The following is a 21176-nucleotide window of genomic DNA, read 5'->3' on the forward strand; positions in this document are numbered from 1 at the left end:
GTGAGCCCATGTGGGCCGCATGTTGTGCAGGCCTGAGGGTATGGCTACACTTGCAGCTGTACAGCGCTGGGAGTTAAACCTGTCTTCGTACAGCTGAATAGGGAAAGCGCTGCAGTCTGGCCACACTGACAGCTGCCAGCGCACGGTCGTGGCCACATTTGCAGCATCTGCAGTGGCATTGGAAGCGGTGCATTATGAGCAGCTATCGCAGCGTTCAAGTGGCTGCAATGTGCTTTTCAAAAGGGGGGGGTGGAGTGTGACAGGGAGTGTGGGGGAGAGAGTGAGTGGATTTTTGGAGCCGACACTGTCAGCAGCTGCAAGTTCCGCCCCCCGCCCCCACCCCTCTCTTGCTCACTGAAAGCAAACAACAGCTGTTTGTTTTTTTTCCTCACAGACCAGATAAGCAGCTGCTCCAAAACAGCCCCTCCCCCTCCCGCCCACCGCGCTGCTTCTCTCCTCAAGTCCCCTCCCCCTCTCTTCAAGCAAACACTAGCTGTGTGTGTTCCAAAGGGAGCCTCCCGCCTCTGCCCCGTCACAGCAACCAGGAGCTGTGTTTGTTTTTTTGATAACCAGCTCCGGAGTTCACAACAAAACAAAGAGAGGCATCACAACAAAACAAAGAGCGGGGCCTTCACTTAAAAGGATTGTGGGAAGCTTCCAGAGGTCAGTTACAGCGTACTAAGATTATTCCCTGTTTACACTGGGACCCCAGTGCTGCAGCAGCAGCACTATACTCTTTATTCCTCCCGTGGAGGTGGAGTACAAGCAGCGCTGTAGTCATGGAAATATAGCTCTGTATGTGCCTTGCCAGTGTGGACGGGGAGTGAGTTACAGCGCTAGAAAGCCACCAACAGCGCTGTAACTCTCAAGTGTAGCCAAGGCCTGAGTTAGATTATACAATCTAGTGGTAGGTTTGCATTTCACCCAATGCAACAAAACTGATTGCACAGAAAAGTCCTTTTGGGATTGTAGCTAGAAGTCCCATATAATGTCCCCTTAAAATGATTAAGATGCACGGGTTTCACCTTCCAGTGTGTGTATTTCAACGTATTTATGTCTCTTACCTAGGCTTTTCTACCAGGCTCTTCACTATGGTATCTAAGTATTTCTATGTAGTACTGTATGTCATATGTTGTATTAGATATAGTTATTGTATTGTATTGATATACAGATTTCATTATGTGATGCGTATGTTTTCTGCAAAGAGGCTGTGTATTGTTGTATGTGCCTAATGGCTCCTAACAGAAGCCCCAAGGAATTGACAGAAGATAATCTGAGTGAAGTTATGGCTTTTTTCTGCAGTGGACATTCCTGTTTTGAAGCAATTAGGCATGCTGCTGAGACTACTTACATAGTTTAGCCTTTTTGTTCTTCTTTGTGGCTTCTTTAGTTGCATATGTACAAGTCAGAAACAAAACTAAGACAAAGAAAATACAATGTCAGGTAAACAACTACCAGCATCTTTCAGCACATGCCTCTGTGCTTGGATTTTCTGGAGCTCAGATTTATTATTAATCATCCCGTTTTAAAAAATGAAATTAACATTTTTCCAGCAACAAGTAGAATTCAGTTTGAAAAGACATATTTCAGTGGTGTGTGTTTGTTTGTTTGTTGTTTGCAGGGGAGTAGAGATTGACTGACTGTTGGAACGCTTACATTTTCACATAACACATAATTAACTTGGGGGAATTCACTACCAAAAGATGCAATTGAGTCCAAGAGTTTAACAGGCTCAAGAAAGGATTAGACATTTTCATGAGTAATGAGAGCACCCACAAGTATATAAAATAGAATAAATAACATTGGGGCTAGAAAACCTCATGCTTTTATGGCTGCACAAACCAACAATTAACTGAGGGGTTGTTAGGAAGAAACTTCCCCTATAGGCAGGTTATTCCTTAACACAACACAAATGAAAGCTCTAGTGCCTAAGCGGGTGGTATTGGGCTCTGATGGAGACAGGCTGCTGGACTAGATGGACCACTGACCTGATTTGGTTTGGCCTGATTTCCTGTTCTCCTACAGTTAACATATCACCAGAGGCTAAGGTTTATAGTTTAACTATTTCAGTGCTTTTTTTCAAATGTGGGAACTATATGGTGGTGACCAGTAGCTCTCACTTACCATTATAGGGCTGTCTGCTAATTAACGGTCATACAAAAATATTCAATTTTCTGGACTTGTTATAGGTATTATATTGTGCATGTTATAGGAACTATATTGTGCATTAACCTGCATTACAAACACACTCACCCTCCTAATCTCCCATGTCCCATCTGTATTTATCAGAGGGGTAGCCGTGTTAGTCTGGATCTGTAAAAGCAACAAAGAATCCTGTGGCACCTTATAGACTAACAGACGTTCTGCAGCATGAGCTTTCGTGGGTGAATACCCACTTCTTCAGATGCAAGTCTTGCATCTGTTAGTCTATAAGGTGCCACAGGACCATCTGTATTTGCAATTGTTCAGAGTCTGATCTAGGACCTTGTCCATTGATTGCCTTTTGTGGCTAGAAATACACACAAGTTGAATATGCTTTTCAAGATCCTTGACTGTGTTAAACGCACAGATTCACACTCTTCTTCCCAGTCTGGGGCATACCTGACAGTGCTGTGGATCTGATTGGGCTGGAGGGGCAGGATCTATTGAATGCACCAAGTCCAAGGCTCCACAGAAATATTTAGTGGATTGCTGGACATCCACTTGTTGCAACTTTTCATCCACATCCTCCCCCAGTAATGGCAGTGTGGTGCTTCATGCCTAATACAGTCAGTGGTACCCCACTGTGACTGTGTGCATGTAGATGGGAAGAGTCACGTGATGCTAGCAGGGACATTAACTGCTGCTCTGAGCAGCAGCAACTTACAGTGTGCATTGCTTTGTAAACCGCAAACCTTTAGATTGGAATTATGCTACATGGATCCACTGGATGATTTTTTTCATGTACTGTAGGATGCTCATTGCATGTAGCTGCACATTATGAAGAGTAGCATGCCATGTAGCCTTCCTCTCCATGTAACCTCATTCCCCATTTTGCACAGGTCTGTTGAAGTTTTGCTTCTGTCTTTATTTCACAGTGGAGGGGAGATATAGCTAGATATTTATTTCCAAGTTCTGTGCAATCCATACATCTCTTGTTGTTACACAGGGCCACCTGAGACTCTTCATGCATTTCTAAACTCTATATACAGTTTAGTAATTTGGTCTAATGGGTCCCCTAATCCATAGGCTCTGATAGCTGCACTTAGTTTTTTTTATTTAAGGTACATATAGATGCTTCAAAAAGGAGTTGCTTCTCTGGTGGGTGCTTATTCTTGTGTTTTGCTTCTGTATCAGGTACCTTCCCTTTTGACAGGTTTCAGAGTGGTAGCCATGTTAGTCTATGTCAGCCGTGTTATTGTGTATCAGCAAAAAGAACGAGGAGTACTTGTAGCACCTTGGAGACTTGTCAACTGTTTGAAATGGGCCATCTGATTATCACTACAAAAGGTTTTTTTTCCTCCTGCTGATAATAGCCCACCTTAATTGATTAGTCTCGTTAGAGTTGGTATGGCAACCCCCATTTTTTCCATGTTCTCTGTATATGTATATCTTCCTACTGTATTTTCCACTGCATGCATCTGATGGAGTGGGTTTTAGCCCACAAAAGCTTATGCCCAAATAAATGTGTTAGTCTCTGAGGTGCCACAAGTACTCCTCTTCCCTTTTGAGGAGTTGATGCAGATGAGGTAATATTTTTTATGGGTTGGGTATAAATCTGCTTAGACTGTGAAACATGTCTAAGATCCTTTTCATTTTGGGGATGGATTCAGGAGGCTGCATGTCCAGCTTTAATTTACACGGGACTGGATGGCTGAAGATCAGGGAGCAGCAACCACCTCCCTGCAGTGTGTCCCCTCGCCCCCGCAGTGTTCTTCCCCGCCCCCTCCACTGCATCAGAATTCAGCTCATGGGCGATGGAGAATCTGCACCCAATTGTAAAGGAACTATTCCACTTTTCTGGGGCACTGCTGCCAGAACTCCACATTACGCACAGACAGTAAGAACATTCCCCATTCCTTCTTCAATAACCTAATGTGTAACCATTCCGTTTAACTCCTCTTTTACTTTAGAGAGGATTAAAACTCCCCATGCTGTGTGGAGGGACACTATAATAATATGTTTAAATTTACTCTTGACTGGAGTATGCCATAGCAACCTTATTCCTCCCTTCCCACCCCTAAATTGCTACAGATTTCTTCCAGCAAGTGCGTGGACTTAATAGCTCTTGGAACTTGTTCAAAGGAGGGGGCAGTGCCCTAACTCCATGCCACAGTATGTAAGTTGAGTATGAGTGGCACTTACTCCAAATGGCAGGCATGCCAAACAAAGCTTGGGGACTCTGTTACTTGAGAGAAGTGGAATTGTCAGTGGGGAGGAAGGCTCTTCCATTTTTTAAAAAATAGAACCCATAGAAAAGAAAGGGCCAAATTCTGCCCTAACTGACCCCCCTCGTGCCATGTCAGTGAGCTCAGCTGGGTTGCATGTACTATTAGGGCAGAATTTGGTCTAGAGAAAATAATCAGGCCCTTGGTCTCTTGCCTTGTGGCAGACTTAACTGAGCAGATTAAAATGAAGGGAAAATATTGCTAACCCTGAGTATCCAACCATCCTTGACAGTTCCCACTTAGGGCAGTACCACAGTGACAGAAAATGCAGCTAGGCAATATGATGGCTTGTAACTAAAACACACACACAAAAAATCATGTTTGATCCATTCAGTCAAACCCAGATTGACTGTGTAAGGTCCGCTGCAAATCTTGGAGCCTCTACGTGCTCTCTAAAGGAGCAGGTCTCTCCTGCACAACATCCTGGTAAATGATGGCAAGGTATATTTGCAGCCCTTTCCCCTGAATATCATCTTGATCATGTTAAAGGTCCTGCATCCTCCTTGGACTCAGGAGAAAAAAACATAAAAGAAGATCTTCACAGCATGGAATACACATTGTTCTTCCTCGGAGGGGGCCTTTAAGATTTAGACATTGCATAATTGTGCAGTCTACTGTAATTATTGCAGCCCATGTGCAGTCTAATGATCAGTGCATGTGATTAATTTAATGTAACTTTTTGGGTGAGGAAATCAAGAAACTGGGGTAACCAGGATTGAATATAGCTGCACAAGGTCCCCCTACATCTTCTACTGGGAGCCCAACTACCTGTGGCAGACCTAAATGAACACAGGAAGCCACTAGCCATTGACTTGGATTGGAGAACTAAAGCGTCCCTTCCAGGTCTTTCAAGTCATCTTTGAAAGTTTTTCATGATGTTGTAATTTTGTCCAGATCTCAGATACTTCTTTCCCCAGGAGAGTGCCTTTCTTAGCAAACATTTCATTGGCATTCATTACTGAACCCAAAACGTCTGCATCATTCAGATCTGCATTGTTCATGGGACGTGGATAATTTTCCAAAGTCATTGACCCAGTCCTAGACAGTGTTCGTATGTGTATTTGTGTAGTCTATACTTACTTACCAAAAAAGGTTGCAATGATTGATGCCTTCATGTCAAGAACAACAAAATCGGCAGGTTCAGTAAAGTGCACTAGAAAGGAAAACAAAATAACACTGTCACATTGCATTCAGAGGTAGTATGTTGACTACTGTTGGTGAGGAGGGGGAGAGGAGGTAGTTCTGTGCACAACCCCTTAGCCCTTTGAAGTCCTAGCATCCTGAATCCTCTTCTTATGGAAGAGGTATGCTTTATAAAGACTTGAAATATATTAATAGAGAGTGCTATAGCAAGTAAGCTAATTTGAGTTTGATGAACTGGGCCAGGATTTCATTCCTGGAATCTTTTCAGGTAAATGGGAATTTTGCCATTTACTTCAATACAGCCAGAATTTCACTCTGGATACTTATTTCTGAAGCCAGCAGCAATGGAGGCCATAACAGAAGCTGACATACTCTTGCAGTCATAAATGTTGATTTAGTTCTCTTTTAGAGAGCTCATAGAAAAAAAATCTCACTACTGTTCATAGAATGAGTCAGCACATCAATGACCGATTTTTTTGAGGTGCTCCAGTGTTTTTCATTTCTGGTTTTTGACCAAGACGAGAATCAGGAAAGTGCCTCTTCCTAAGAGATTTCTTGTCCTACCTTTGCAGACTTGAGAAGTTTAGACAAGAATCTGAACTTTAAGAGCCTTATGCAAATCATACTTACATTGGAACTTTTGAAGGTTTCTATCACTAGATAAACCCCCCCTGGGCCTGAGATTGAATAATATCTGATGGTGGTAAAATGCGAGAATCCCATAATCAGAATCTGAGCACACCGGTACTGCTGAAAGTAAAAAAATGTTAATTTAAACTCCCAGTCAGATGGGCATGGCACCAGATATGGCCACACACTAAGCTGTAGGGAGCTTGAAATTCTTAGAGCATTATATTTCATTCATAATTATCATTCCATCAGTATCTGATTAATACAAAAGAAATGTTTTTTCCCCCTGCACACTAGAGTCAGTCTCTAGGAAGGGCAGTATGCTGGTTCCTGCTGTTAGCATCTGAATTCGTCCAGGCAATGGGAAGGGAAGAGGGGCCTCTGACCAAAACAGTCTGCGATTGGTGATCCTGCTAATCAGAATTCACAGTAGAGCCACTATTTTAGAGGCACTCTCCCTGGGCAAATTCAAATGTGGGTAATGGGGACCAGCACGTTTTTTTCCCCTAGAGGTTCCATTAGGCCACAAATAATGGCAGCAACCTCCACTGGGCATATGTTGTATGGTTGAGCAGCCCTGAACCTTCAAGTGCATGAGTAGCTGCACCAGAAATTCCACTGACATCTGCCCCCACTCGATTCTGGCTTGTTTCCATAGCCTGCTCTTGCTGTGGGACACAGAGATGTGTGTCTGCCTGCTGTGGCCTCTTCCCAGCCTCACAGCACTCTCCCCAGCCAGCTGCACTCTAGTTCCGTCTATCTCTGCTATATTCAACTTTTTTTTAATTCTCATACTGGAAGATATCGGAAAACGAGAACAATACATATAAGTCTGGCTTTGTGGGGGGAGATACAAACTGCCTCCAAAAGACCAGAAACTATCGTTTTGTAAACTTCCTGATCAGCTCCTGCAGTCTGAAGTAGAAAGTCAAGAGCTGCCTATCAATTTAGCAAGCATGAATCTGTCATTGTGTCAACGTTTGTGAGGAAAACAATTTGTGCAGTCCACAGAAGTTGCACCTGTAGTATATATTTCTGGAGACATTTGCTTGAAACCAGCACAACTGAAGAGGAGCTATGAAGCCAAAGATCTCATAGATAGATGATCTTACAACCAACCAACCAAAAAAAAATAAATAAAAAAGATGCTATCGATGAACTTGAAGCAAAACCAAGGGCCTTGTAGATGAACAGGTCAACAATGGAGCAGGCCAAAGCTGTCTTCCTGCTGTAAAAAATTTGCTATTCCCATCTGATAAAAGTTGTTTTCAAGATTCAGTTTTATCATTTGAGCAATTGTGAATGCTTTTACAGATTGGTCCTTGCCAGCCACTGAAAATGATGGGCCGAAAGGACAGTTTCCTTTTCCCCTCTCCAAACTTCCATTTTCCATCTTCATTTGATAGAATTAAAAATGCACCACATGAAATTTGTGTTTCAAATGGCTTAGCATACTCATATCTTTCAGATTGTGCATGCTGTTACATTTTTGTTGTTTGGGGATATAGAAACTTGGAAAACAACATGGTTAACAGTGACTGGAACAATATGCTAAAGTCAATGTCTGTTCAGGGGAGAAGCAAACAACATGTGCAGTCACATGTGGCAGCTCTACAGTTTGCGAAGGGTCATAGTATCAGTGCCTGTCTTTGATGGCTTGGATGTTCTACCTCAATCTATTATGGTGGCATAGGATCTTAGTTAGCATGGCTGCAGCCTCTGGAAACCTTCAGTAAGAGAAAATTGACCAGTTCCAAGTCCTCCACACATTTGAGAGAAAAGTGAATGAGCTCAGGAAACTCACATCTGAAGAGAAGTATGAGGAAATTGTAAAAGAATCTCGGAAGAGGTGGGAAGCAGTGGGTTTTGAAAATGCAAACTATCTAAGCTACAGTAAGAGTTGTGTATGTCAAGTGGATGATGAAATTATAAATGATTCTGTATTAGAAGCCAAGGATAACCATCAAACAAAATATTTCAAGGTCTTAGACAATATATTTGGGGAACTAAAATCTTGATGTGAGAAATTTCAAGACGTATCTGCTCTCTGGTTTCCTCCATCCCTGGCAACTTCAAAATAAAACTTTAGAAGAGTCAAAGGAGGATGTTCTTAAAATCACATGAAAATACTCTTTTTTTTTTTTTTTAAGACTTGGTTCACGAGATTGTCTTTCAAGATGTATGATTTTACAAAGGACACTGTGGTGTACATTTTGTCTCTTAGAGTCCAGATCTATTTGAATTTCAGAGTGTCAGGATCTCTTGATGATGATCTACTGGAAATGGAAACTCTTCCTGACCATACCAATTAGGGTGGCTAGTGCTGAACGTGCAATGAGCACTTTCATGGAAATCTACAAGCATTCAACATGATGACAGACATGGCTGAGTGACCTTGCACTCCTTGCAATTGAGAGAGATGAGACAGCAAGGTTGGAGCTGGACAGCAACAGCATCATAGAACAAATTTGACAAGGAAAAGAGTCATTGTGGTCTGAGGTTCTAATAACTGGAAATACACAAGCCGACACAGTTTGGGTGAGATGCTATTTTTGTTTAGGCTGTGATGTTTGTTTTATTGGGGGTGGTTTTTTTTTATTTTATCTTTTTTAAAAAAAAAGCCTAAGGAGATGTGACCATTGGACCTCATGCTGCATGAACGCTGACCTCACTCTGCCCGTTAAGTCTGTCCCTGCATAGTATACTTCCAACCATTCAGAATATCATTCATATTTCTACAGTGAATCTGTCAAAGGAAACAGAAATCGCAGTGAGTTCCAGAACAGCGAGACTTAAAAGAAGCCCAAATCAGTTCTCAACCCAATCATGTCTTGATCCAACACCAAATCAATCCTTCCAAATCCATCAAAGCAAGATACCTAGGCAATAGCTCTTCCCACCCTCATAGCAGAACTTGTCATTCCATTCCTTCAATCTAGTCCCAGTAGAAGTACCTGTTGAGCCCCTGTTGGCTCACCACTGAATGCTATTATAGTCAAACTTTTTCAGAAGTTACCACTGATTTTTTTGGCTCAAACATTCTGATTTTTTCAGAAGTGATCTTAAGTTGGGCACTGAAGCACTTAAAGCTACTGCTGGTAATTTAGGCCAAAATTCACAGGGAGTTGTGGGTGTCTATAGGTGCTTGTCCAGTCAAGATTAGCTATCTTTTGTATTTTAGTCAAGTTAGAATTTGTATGGAATGATAAACCTTTATTAGCAAAAGCTGGGCAAACTCCTATATTTGGAGGGGTTTTTTGTTTGTGTTGAGAAGACTTGATTGTCCGGACTGATAAAATGCTGGAGTCAGTGAATAGCCAAGCATAGTTTGAGTTAAAGATAAAGAAATCTGGTCAGAGTAGTAATGTTTTTTTGTTTTTCATAGCTCATTTATTCCCTCTGTTCTAGTGTAAAATAAGTTTTGATAAAGCTAGGGTTCCAAGACCTTCACCGTGATAAATGATTTAGGAGTAGTTGTATGCAGTTTTCTAGCCCTTATTGATTTAGACCACAAGGTTTTACGGTCCCATGATGGATTTTGCTCTCTCTTTCTCTGTTTGAATGTCGGGTGGTGGGGGGGGGGCGGGGGAGAAAGGGAGGGCATTTCCAGTTCAGATATGCAATGTTTGTGAAGCTGGGAGAGACGGGTTGGGGCAGAAATCATTGTCTCCCATGGAACAGGGACTATACTCAGTGGTTTGTGGGAAGTGTTGTACCATTAAGATTTACAAGCACTCTCAAAACTCTTACAAAGGTTCTGCTGTTCCCCAAGGCTGGCAGCCCCTGCAGCACTCTGCTGCAAACTAGAGAATCAGAATAGATACGTGTTCAACTGGCAACAACATTCTTTTCTAGAACATTTTGAATTTTCTGCCGAAGGAAAGCAAGTAAACTGTGGGGAGTTCAGATTTAAAGGCCATCCAGTAACAAAATTCACTAGATCCTTTTGCTTGCAACAAGACTCATTCAAAAAAGGTAATTACTTTTGCCTGCTCTGACCAGCTGGAAGGCCTTGTCTGTACTTAAAATGTTTGCTGGGATCGCTGTATCTGTATATCTAAATTGGCAAACTCTGCTAGTGTAGGTTCAGTTTATACAGGCAAAAAACCAAAAACATTTTGCTAGTATAGCTTATACAAGTTCCCAAGTGAAATGAGCTACACCCGCAAAAGGACTTTTTTTTACTTTTTTCCTATGCTGGCAAAACTTTTAAGTGTATACCAGGCCTTAAGTTGTTGTGGAGTGCTTACTGGCATGGCATCTAAATGCTACATCAATTTAAAGAGCACTAAAACCCAAAATAAAAGTGATTTTTCTTTCTGTTTCCTGGGGTAGATGCTCTGATCTTGCAATCTACCCAATATGGGTGGCCTACTTGAGCCCATGTGGATCCGATTGCAGATTCACGTCCTATTTGCAAGACTTCTCCTTCTCCTTCTTCGCTTTGAGGTAAATGCTGCATGATATTCTTAAAATCTCTATGTTGCTCTCAATTCAACAGTTACGAATTTAGAAAAGGTTTCTCGTTTGGATCAGTTCATAGCATGAACATTGAGACTATACTTTGTATTTTGCCATAATAAGCCCATTAATAGGATTACATTTTGTACCCTACATTTTGTCTTTCCTGAGCATATGAAATCACTTGTGGGCATGCAAATTTTGACTTTAGTATGAAAAACAAGGGTTTATGCATCAAAACTATTTTACCCTTTTGGTTTGAATCCAAGACACCTAAAATATACCTCACCTAATTTCCTTCATTCTCTTCTGATGTTAGGCATTATTCCTGTAGGACTAGTTTTGACCTCCATCTTTTTCACTTTTCCCCCAAACATCATATTTTTTATGAGTTATTTCGGCCTTGTACATTTCAGATGTACAATATAAGTAATCTGATCTTACTGTGGATAGCCTACTCCCAAAAACTCCCAAAGATGCACTACAAATTTAACAGTAAGTGCTCATGTTCTACAGTTATTTCACTGATACCATTTATTTCAGTGCACCTGGTGACAACATCTGGCCTTCAGCAATTTGATGCAGGGCACCAATTGGATGCCTAATACAATTAACTCTTCAAAACGTAAAAACAAATCTTAAAATATAAGATTATGCTTCTGTCAAATTATAGTTTATTTAAATTACACTCAACTCTCACTTGCTTTTACTCTCATGTATCAATACACCATGCTCATCCCCATGATATGTGTGTCTCATATCTGACCCAGTAAAAAGCATTACATAGTCTTATTTTTGACTAGAGCATATTATTCCTGATATGAATAAATTATATGTTCTGACACATAAGAAAATTCTATTTATCGATACATTTTTCATTCATTTTCGACAAGCTTTGTTGTGTAAATAGTATGCAGACATTTCTTGACTTCCTCATTTAGCTTTTAATTAGGGAAATGTGTTTAGGACTTATCAGTATGTCTGGCTGCTATGAAGATTCTGAAAATTAATAATAGTTAGCACTTATATTGGGCTTTTTAGTCATAGTTCTCAGAATGCTTTACAAAGGAGAGTCAGTATCATCATCCCCACTTTACTGATGGTGAAAGGTAAAGAGGAGAAATACCGTACTATACAATACAATACTGGATCTTATAGTACTCATCACTTTCGGGCTTGTCTCCATGACACTATGGTCTATGGGGGTGCGAATTGTAAAGCACTCTAATATGTGCTCTAACTGCCCCATGTAGACCCTGCTGGCACACACTAAAAGGTACCTAGTTTGCATTGATGTCGTACTGTTTTCAAACAAGACTACGTTAATGCAAACTAGGTACCTTTTAGTGTGTGCCAGTAGGGTCTACACAGGACAGAGTGTTCTACAATTCACATCCGCATAGACCGTACTGTGGCACCAGAGAGACAAGCTCTATCTGAGCACCTTCCAGTACTGCATTAAGCAATGGGACTAACATTTGCCATTTGTAGTCTCCAGGAGAAGAAAAATAAAGTGATATGCCCTGGCAGATTTAGGAGAAGCAGCCAAACCTCCTAAATTTCAATTTGGTGCCTTATCCCTGGATTTATGCTGCCTTTTGGTATTAAGGAAGATTTAACAACTCTCCCTCTTGGAGCCTATTCAAATTCTTCCTATAGTAACTGAAAAAATTATAAGGGAGTCTAATTCACGCTGCCATAAAGGTTACTTCTGAATTTGGCCTGTAGGTTGTTGTTCTAAGTATTTGAAACTATAGTGAATCCATTGTAACTCATTTTTTCATTTAAAATAATAAGACATTAAGAAAGACATCTGGGTTTGAGCCTTATTAAGCTATCAGGGAAATGAGTCAGCTGGATGCTATTTTGGAAGGTCCCACCCAGAAGGTCCCATCCCTGGTCTCTTCTTTTAGGTACACCATTTTCTTTTTTTGTCTCTTACATTTGGCATTCCTGTAAGTGGCGTGACAATGTGGGTTATACTTTCATCAGCTCTGTGCATTTGCACTCCTGCTCAACAAGTTGTTTAAAGAAGTTTCTGAACACTGAGATACTCTTGACCTTGAGGTAAATAATAGTAGATTACTGTGTCTTCCATTTGCTTCATGCATTTAATGAATGGACGCTTTCCCTGTACTGTTGGTGAAACTGGGGTCTTCATTTCTTATATTTATTTTTGCTTCAGCCATACTTTTTGTTTTTCTCTGGCATTTTTGGCCAACAATTATCTTGAGCCATAACCAAGCAGGGTACCCAAAAGAGGAGTAAAATTGCTGCTGGCAAATCATTGCATCTTTAGTGGGTCATTCTGTAAGAGCTCTGTTAACGAATGACTATCCAACATTAAATCTCCTAATGTTTGCTTTGGATCTTTGTTTTTCTGAACAAGTTTTCACACCTCCATTCATCAGACTGGTATATTGGATATTTTGAAAATCATCCCTATTTAGGAAAACATTTAAGCATGTGCATAACACTAGCATGTGCTCAAGTTCCAGTGAAGTCAATGAGACTTCAGCACATGCTTAGAAGTGTTTGCTGAATTGGGCCTTAAGTGAATAGTTTCCTCTCCAAACATCTATTTGGAAGTTGATTGCCCCATCCCCCTAGACTAAATGTTTGGAAAAACCTGAACATGTTGAATAAAATAAAGTTTGCAAACAACACCTCCATCAAACAAAGTCATATTTTATATTGGCATCTTGAGCTTTTATAAAGCCCATTGAGACAGCTGCTATATGAAAGTTTCTACAAACTGATGGATTGTTTAAACAAAATCCATATAAATGGTTCCTGTGTGGCACATCTTATGCTCCTAAATGGAAGTGCTGGTTTTATGTCCTTTATTTCAGGCTAGGGGTACCACTGTCGATATATGTGCAAAGAAACTCTTTGGTGGTGGTGGTTCTTAAACAGCTTACACTTGCACAAACTATTTTCTGTAATGTCCTGTGTTGCAAAACCCAATTTGTACACTTTTATAAAGCAAAAGTGCGCACCATTGTTCTCTTTCTCAATAGGCTGGTGACATAGTAGCCTCAGTGACCCATAAGAAAGAGCAGTAGACTTTGTTTAAAAATCTCTTTGAGCTACTTTCAACAGTGTGGGTTGAGTTAAATATACCGTTCTCTATAGAGGAAATAAAATAGGTTTTGTGTAGGAGTGGGTGGATTGTTTTGGATAAAATAAGAACTGACCTTCACCTTCCCCCAGAGTAAAACCCACATCAGTTTTTTTTAAATTGGTTGTTTCTTCTCTATTTTTGTTTCAATATGCCCATTCTAGTCTATATAGGCTTGTATACTGTACTCATTGTAGTATCTGCATTAAGTGACGTGTCTAACATCTGATATGTGTGGTTTGTTTTCTCATACTCTCCCCAGGGCGGAAGTGTGGAATTGGGCATGCAGTGAACTGTGTTTTTGGTAGGGCTTTTGGGGTTTTATGTATACACTACTAAGTGTTTGTTAGATAGGTCAGCACATTGCCCTTGGAATGGAGGTGGTGAGGACAGGGCCAGTGCAAGGAAGTTTTGCGCCCTACGTGAAACTTCCACCTTGCGCCCCGCCCAGCCGTGCAGCAGCTCCCTGCCCCCCTCTGCTCTGAGATGCCCCCCGCCCCCACGGCAGAGGTGAGGAGCCCTGTGGCAGCTCCCCCACCTGTCCTGAGGCACCCCTGTGGCAGCTCCCTACCCCCCAGGCCAGGGAACCGTGCAGCACCTCCCCACTCCAGCTCACCTCTGCTCCGCGTCCTCCCCGAGCACGCCGCCCCCACTCTAATTCTCCTCCCAGGCTTGCGGCGCCAAACAGCTGATTGGCACCACAAGCCCTGGGTGAGGAGTGTGATGGTTCTTTGTTCCTGTGGGAGTTCATTCCACAGCCATGGACTGGTCCCTGAGAAAGCTTTGTCTCCTACACTGATGAACTCCACTCTTATTGTAGAGGCTTCCATTGATCCAGAGGAGCAGAGTTGTTGGCCATGGTCCTCATCCTGGAGTCTTGGTGATCTTTTAAATATCCTGGCCACAGACCATTGAGCACCTTGAAGATAAAGACTGAGATTTTGAACTTGACTGAGTGTTCTATGGGAAGCCAGGGTAAAGAGAGGAGGAGAGTCTGATGTGCTCATGGTAGCCTGTGTTGGTGAAGAGATGTGCCACAGTGTTGTAACTAGCTGGAGTTTTCTAAAGGCTGGTGGCTTCATGCCCAGGTATATTGTACTGCATTACACTCTAATTGAGAGGTGGTGAAGGTATAAATAACTGAGGCCAATTCATCATCTGCCAAGATGGGATGCAGTCATCTAACTAATCAGAGATGGTCGAAAGTATTACTTGCAGATGCTGCTATGTGCGAGCTCGGCATCAGCGAAGAACCCAAAAGTACTCCTAGATTACAAACTGAATTGACCAATTATGGGTGTGAACCTTCAACTAAAGGAGATTGCACCATGGCGGTAAACTCTTCAAAATGCTTTCGGTTGCCCACCTGCAAAACATCTGCTGCTCAGGTCCAGCTTCATTCAGCTATTCTTCATCCATGAGCTGATCTTGTGCAAGAACTGGGCCATCTTAGTGGTAAGTGGTAGTGTCATGTTTGCATGTGTTGAAGAACAGGTAGAGCTGTGTGACATCTGTATATTGCTGGCACTTGAGTTCATGTCATCTGACCAGTTCACCTGTGGCTGCACACGTCTAGTAATAGAGGTGCAGTTTCCAGTCATTAGTCGTTGAATGCATCCCACCAAGAAGGATTTGGACCATCTAGTGCATTCTCCTGGACCTCTGTCACCTTTCTTAGGTGAGACAGCAGTTTCTCATGGTTAATAGTATTGAATGCTGCAGAGAGATCTAGAAGGATGAGAATAGATGTCTGCTCTCTATCCATTGAAAGCAGGAGATCAACTATCAGGGCTACTAAAATGGCTTCAGATCCATGTCCATACATGTCCTGTGCCTTTCTACCAAAGAACCATGCAGCTTTCTCATGGAACCATGGTCTTCTTAGTCAGACTGTCCTCTTGCCTCACTTATTCTGATTACTCAGCTTCACGTGGTGCCCTCCTTTAGGCCCTGATTCATTAAAGCACTTGGGACTCGAACCTACACACTGAAGGCAAAGTTCCCATTTACTTTAATGGTGCAGGATTAGGGATTTAAGCACAGTCATAACTTTAAGCATGTGGGTAATCTCATTCCTGTTAAGCATGTGCTTTTATTTTAAGCATGTAAGGTACTCCCAATGGAAATCAATGGGACTGCTCACATGTTTCAAGTTTTTAAGTGCTTTGCTGAACTGACGACTTAATCAGTGCTTAGCTCCTATCTCTTTGCTACTCAGAGTCACTAAAAGGGTGTGTGGAACCCACATAAGCAAAACACTCACTTTCAGAAAGGTCCTAGAAACCACAGACGCTACTTGGAGACTGGACCAAAGTGTTTTAAAAAACCCAAATGAACAAAGTCAACCTGCAATCTTTTTCATCTGCCTTATTTTAATCCTTAGATTGTTATAATTAAAATATACATTCAGAGCAGCAATACAATATACCTGACCAATAGATATTGCAACATTCAGGGCCTAATTCCCCAACTCTTATGTAAGCTCAATAGTACTTACCCCTACTCAGGGCAAGTGAGTATCAGGCAGCTGGTTGTGGCTTTCTGATTCTGTGCCACTCAGACTCAGTGCAAGTTAGTTGGAGAAACTCCGCTGGTGCTCTAAGTTATGTCAAAGGAAGACCGGTATAGCAGAGCTTGACCGCACCACACCACCTTCCTGTCCTCAGCGTAGCCCTTCCTTCCCTGACATATCCCTTACAGTGGAGATAGGGGGATGTGGCTGGAGTAGGAGGTGACTGTCACCTCTGCCAGTTTTGCCAGGCTTATATTCTCTGCTGGCCTCCTCCGGACAGAAAGTGATCTCTTTGTACTACCTGAGTTGTGCAAAGCAGCTGTAGCGGACAGGAGGATCCTGCCCTTAATACCTATCTACCTAGCTGTTTTATCTATATCTCATCTCTTTCAGATAATGGCATAGAAATAACTTTTAGCCTGTGCTGAAAATGCCTGTTTTTGGCCCAGCCACACCCATTTTGTGGTATTCCTCATCACAAGCAGGCAGAAGATGTAGATATGATGGTTTTGCAGGACAGCAGATACAGTTATGAACTGCATGCCTGAAAACATATTGTTTTACTGTGCTCTTCAGAGATATTTGTGTGAAGACTTGAATGTAGCATTTAGTCCAAAATAGCCATGGTCATGGAGGTATAATAAACAGACCTGAAAACCAGCACTTTAGGATCAGCCTAAAAACCCCAGTGGGCCTGTATTACTCATTTTATGCCAATATAACTCCCTGGAGTTAAACCAACATCAAGCTGGAGTAACACAGCCGTGAAACAGGCTCTGTTTTCTTTGGAGTTTTTTCAAAGGAAGGTAATTTATGTAACATTATAGTGTATTTTATATTTAGTCCCATTTTGCCAGGCCCCTCTCAGACACTAAATAAAACTGCAATGATTGTAATTTTCAAGAGATAACTATCAATTATGTTAATGCCTGACCTCTCCTTCCAGCAAAGGAAGAAATACATTGGTGGGCTTCATCTGCTTAAAGGAAAACATCATTGGGAATGTCCAGATTGACCAAATCCACAAGATTCAGTAGGCTGCATCACTTCCAGCATTATTTTATACATTAATTTAACCACTTAATTTTGATTTGCCACTTCTGTTGGTACGTTGGGAACAGCTGCTAGATCAAATCTTGTACTTGTTTGCAGGGCTTTGGCGCTGGGCGCTGTGCTCTGGCTCCGCTCCAGCTCCAGGCAAAAACCTGCAGCTCCATTGCTCCGGAGCTGCTCCGCACTCCAGCTCCAGGCTCCGCTCCAAAGCCTTGCTTGTTTGTTTGATAACTGTGCCATTGACCTTTCTGTACAGTGTCTGCTGTCCTGGGCCAGCTCAGAGTCTCCTCCCTCAAGCATGCACCTTCATTCCCCCTTAGCTGGCAAACATCTCCATCCTTGTTACTGATGCAGGCCAGTTGATGCACCTGCCACTGCTAATCACTTGCCAGTCAGCCACCCCATACTACTCATACTCACTCATGTGCCCGGCCACTTGCCTTGCCCTGCCCCTCCTACCTCTCCTGCTCCCGCCCATACTGCTATGGCTCCACCCTTGCTGACTATGAACCAACCCCCACTGTCTCTGCGCACTGCAGCTTATAAAATTTCCCAACTATTCAAAATCTCAGTATTTAAAATGTTGTAGAGGGTGGGGTGTTTTCCCCACAACCAGTTCTACTACACATCCACTCCCTAACCCCCTCTATGGGAACCTGCCATTAATTCCCCACCACAACCACCACCTGAAAGAGAAATTCAGGGTGAAGGGGCTAAATAAGGAAATTGGAAACATTTGCAGTTTACCAGTGATCAAGGGCTGATGTGGGTCAGTATATGAAATTCATGGGCTCCATGAGTCTCCATTTTTCTTTTTAGAAAATGCACCGTTTTCCATTTTCCACTCAAAAGCCAGTTCTAACAAGTTTAACTGTCCGTCTTAAGTGCAATACACATTTTTCTCAGGCTTGATGCGAAATAAAAAAAAAGGGGGCTGAGTGCACATCATATTGTACTGCCTAGGAACTACTGTACTGGCCACTTTCCCCTGAAGGTACATATTTTTGTCGCAGAGTGAAGAATTTGTTAAAAGCTTTGATTCCCTGGAAAAAATTGCAGATCACCTCAGGGATGATTTTATGAAATTTTCTTACATGTCCACACAAAGCTTGACATCTTTCTTCATAAAAGTTTAGGAGTAGAATTTCAGAGACGATATGGGATATTTATTCTCTCCTGACACAGATGCATGGGTCTCATTATTATACCTGGATCAAAAGCAGGAGAGATTATCCATTAAAAATTTGAAATTACTATTAAGTCAATGTCTCTTTCAGTTGATATTATTATTACTGTTGCCAACATATATAGGTCAGAAACTGGACTGATTGATATTCAGGAAATCATAGGAATCCACAAGACTCCAGAGCTGCCCTGCCATAGGGATAGGACAGTAATCAGCAATGCCATTAATGCCAAGTACTGGTTTCTTGATAAAGGAGACTTCTTGTAATGTCAGAGGATAATGCATTCTAGGAAGTCTAGGAAATCAGGGCGCATTGGGGGAAATTCACAGAAGGTTAAAAACAATTTTAAAAAGCTAAGCTAAAAAAGTTTGTGCTGAAGTGGAAACACTCAGCACAAAATTCAATGTTACTTTTATAGTTCACCTTTAAAAGGACAGTGCTTCTCCAGTTTAATTTTTTTTTCTCCTTTATACTTTGTGACAGCCTCTTAGAATCCAGAAAGAATGCTTTCTTGCAGACTAATTGCATTATTTCCATTTGACAAATGTTGGGTTTTTCCATTCCTCTCAGTGAACTTTTTCATTTTTGTTTGGATAGCAGCATCATGTAGGGAACCAGGAGCTCTGGGAAGAGGGTTTATTCATAATTAACCTATGTTGTTTGCTGGCTCTGAAGCAGAACACAAAACAGTATTTGTCTAGGTCCTACAAAAGCACACATCTTGGCAATAGACTAGTGGCTATTTGCCCCTGCCCTGGACATCAGCGCAGTGTTGGCTCTTTCTGAAGAATGGGCTGTGGAATTTTGCTTAAGGATGCTTTTTTTGCTGCTGCTTACTTTCTATACTCTCTATTTTGTTTGTTCCCTGTCTCCCCCCACGAACTTGTTTTGACTGGAATTATGAAAAAAAATTGCTGATAGTTCCATCTTTCTGGATACCATTTTTTTAGATCCATGCTTCATGTTATGTAAGCTCTAGGCCTGTCTAGTGATAATACTTAGCAGTTATTACTCCTGGGGGGATTCTGCTTGACTGTGTGCCCACAGAAAACACCCCACCCCCCGCAGAATTCCTGTGCTTCTCTGCATTAAATGGCAGGGAAGCCGTGTGGGGGGTGACCATGGGCACAGCTTTTTTGGGGGGTTGTCCCCCTCCAAAGAGAGTCAAGGCATGGGGAGCACATGGGGTTACATGCTGCTGCCCCCCCCCCCAACTTTTCTGCAAGTGCAGAGCTGCCCAGCTGACGGAGGCTGTCTGGACTTTGCTGGTCTGCAGCTGAATGCCGCCTCTTGGGGTCCTACTGACAATCGTGCTCCCCTTCTGTATGCTGGGAACCTTCCTATTTTATGTGCAACAGTGAGTGCCTGTGGTGGGGCTGGGTACAGGGGGCTGGGCAAAATGAGGAAAGAATGGGTGGGGGAAGAGGTAGTGGGGAAAGAAAGGGGTGGAATAGGGCAGGGGGAGGGGAATGTGGGAATGAGGGGAGGGGGATGGAGAAGAAAAGGGCACAGGGGAATCACAGTGGGAAGTGGGCACACAGCCTGTGGTGTCCCCTCAGCAGCAGCTGGGGCTTCCCCATTAATCAGGCCAATTGAACCCTCACCCTGACAAGTCCTACACCTGGACCCCTCTGATAAGCCCCCAACACACATCCCCAACCAGTTGCACCTGGACCCCCACCCCATCAAGCCCCACTCCCCTGGCACTCGGACCCCCTCCACTAAGCCCTGCACACCTAGCCCCTCTCACTGAGCCCCATCTCCCCACACCCAGACTCCCCAGTGCTGAGCCTCAACCACCTTCACCTGGATCCCCTGCAGTGTCCCATTGCCCCTGCACCCGGAACCCTCAACGAGCTCCTGTGCATCCAGATCTCCCACTGAGCTGCTCGCACCCAGACTGGCCCACACAGAAACCTTTCACCCCACACCAAGCCCCTTCACACTTGGCTGAGCCTGCCCTCCCACACCTGGTGCAGAGGGGCAGGGCCCCCAGGTGTTTCTGGGGCAGGCCCAGCCCTTGCATTGTGTCAGGGTCAGGTGCAGCCTCTCTGCTAAGTCCCTGTCCTGGGGGGAGGGGTTTATGTGGTAAGGGCATCGGGGTGATCTCCTATCTCGATGCAGCCAGCGGCCTGTGCTTTCCACTGCCATGCTGCAGCCACATTTATTTATTGACAAACACAATTTTCAGAATTTTAAAATAGTGTACATAATTTAAAATTTTTGGCATAATCCTGAGAGGAGATGAGCACCCATGACTGTTGTTGACCTCAGACTGGAGTTACAGTTTCTTAACACCTCTCTGGATCAGGATGATAGTGATTTACTGACTTTTTGCACATTAAGAGCTTTTAAAGTCTGCTGCTTCTGCATAGTGAGGGAGAGTTCGACACAAAGCATCTTCCCTCTGTGGGAACCTGAAAACAAGAGGTGGAGCTACTCTTATTGCAAGGGATAAGTGCAACCAATCTGGGACCAGGAAAACTGGTCATGTAACTTGTGGTGCAAAGTTTTGTCCCCAAACCAACCCTGAAAATCACAGAACTCAGTTTTGCAAAATTAAACCTAACCTGGATAGAAATTATATTGAAACTTGGTTTTAAATATTTATCCTGACAAACAGCTGTGGCAGTTCTGATATT

The 21176-nt window shown here is 42.7% G+C and overlaps 1 protein-coding gene across 1 annotated transcript in view; it reads right to left on the reverse strand.

Annotated features, from left to right (window-relative positions):
* Window positions 1–21176, reverse strand: part of VIT (vitrin) — an 88241-nt gene that overhangs the window by 60858 nt on the left and 6207 nt on the right. The window contains exons 3-4 of the mRNA XM_039528193.1: window positions 5512–5580; window positions 1352–1417 (exon numbers count right to left, since the gene is read on the reverse strand). Of these exons, the coding sequence (XP_039384127.1) occupies window positions 1352–1417; window positions 5512–5580 (135 nt within the window). The remainder of the gene's footprint in view (window positions 1–1351; window positions 1418–5511; window positions 5581–21176) is intronic.

This window comes from Mauremys reevesii, linkage group 3, assembly GCF_016161935.1.
Source record: "Mauremys reevesii isolate NIE-2019 linkage group 3, ASM1616193v1, whole genome shotgun sequence".
Taxonomy (NCBI): Eukaryota; Metazoa; Chordata; order Testudines; family Geoemydidae; genus Mauremys; species Mauremys reevesii.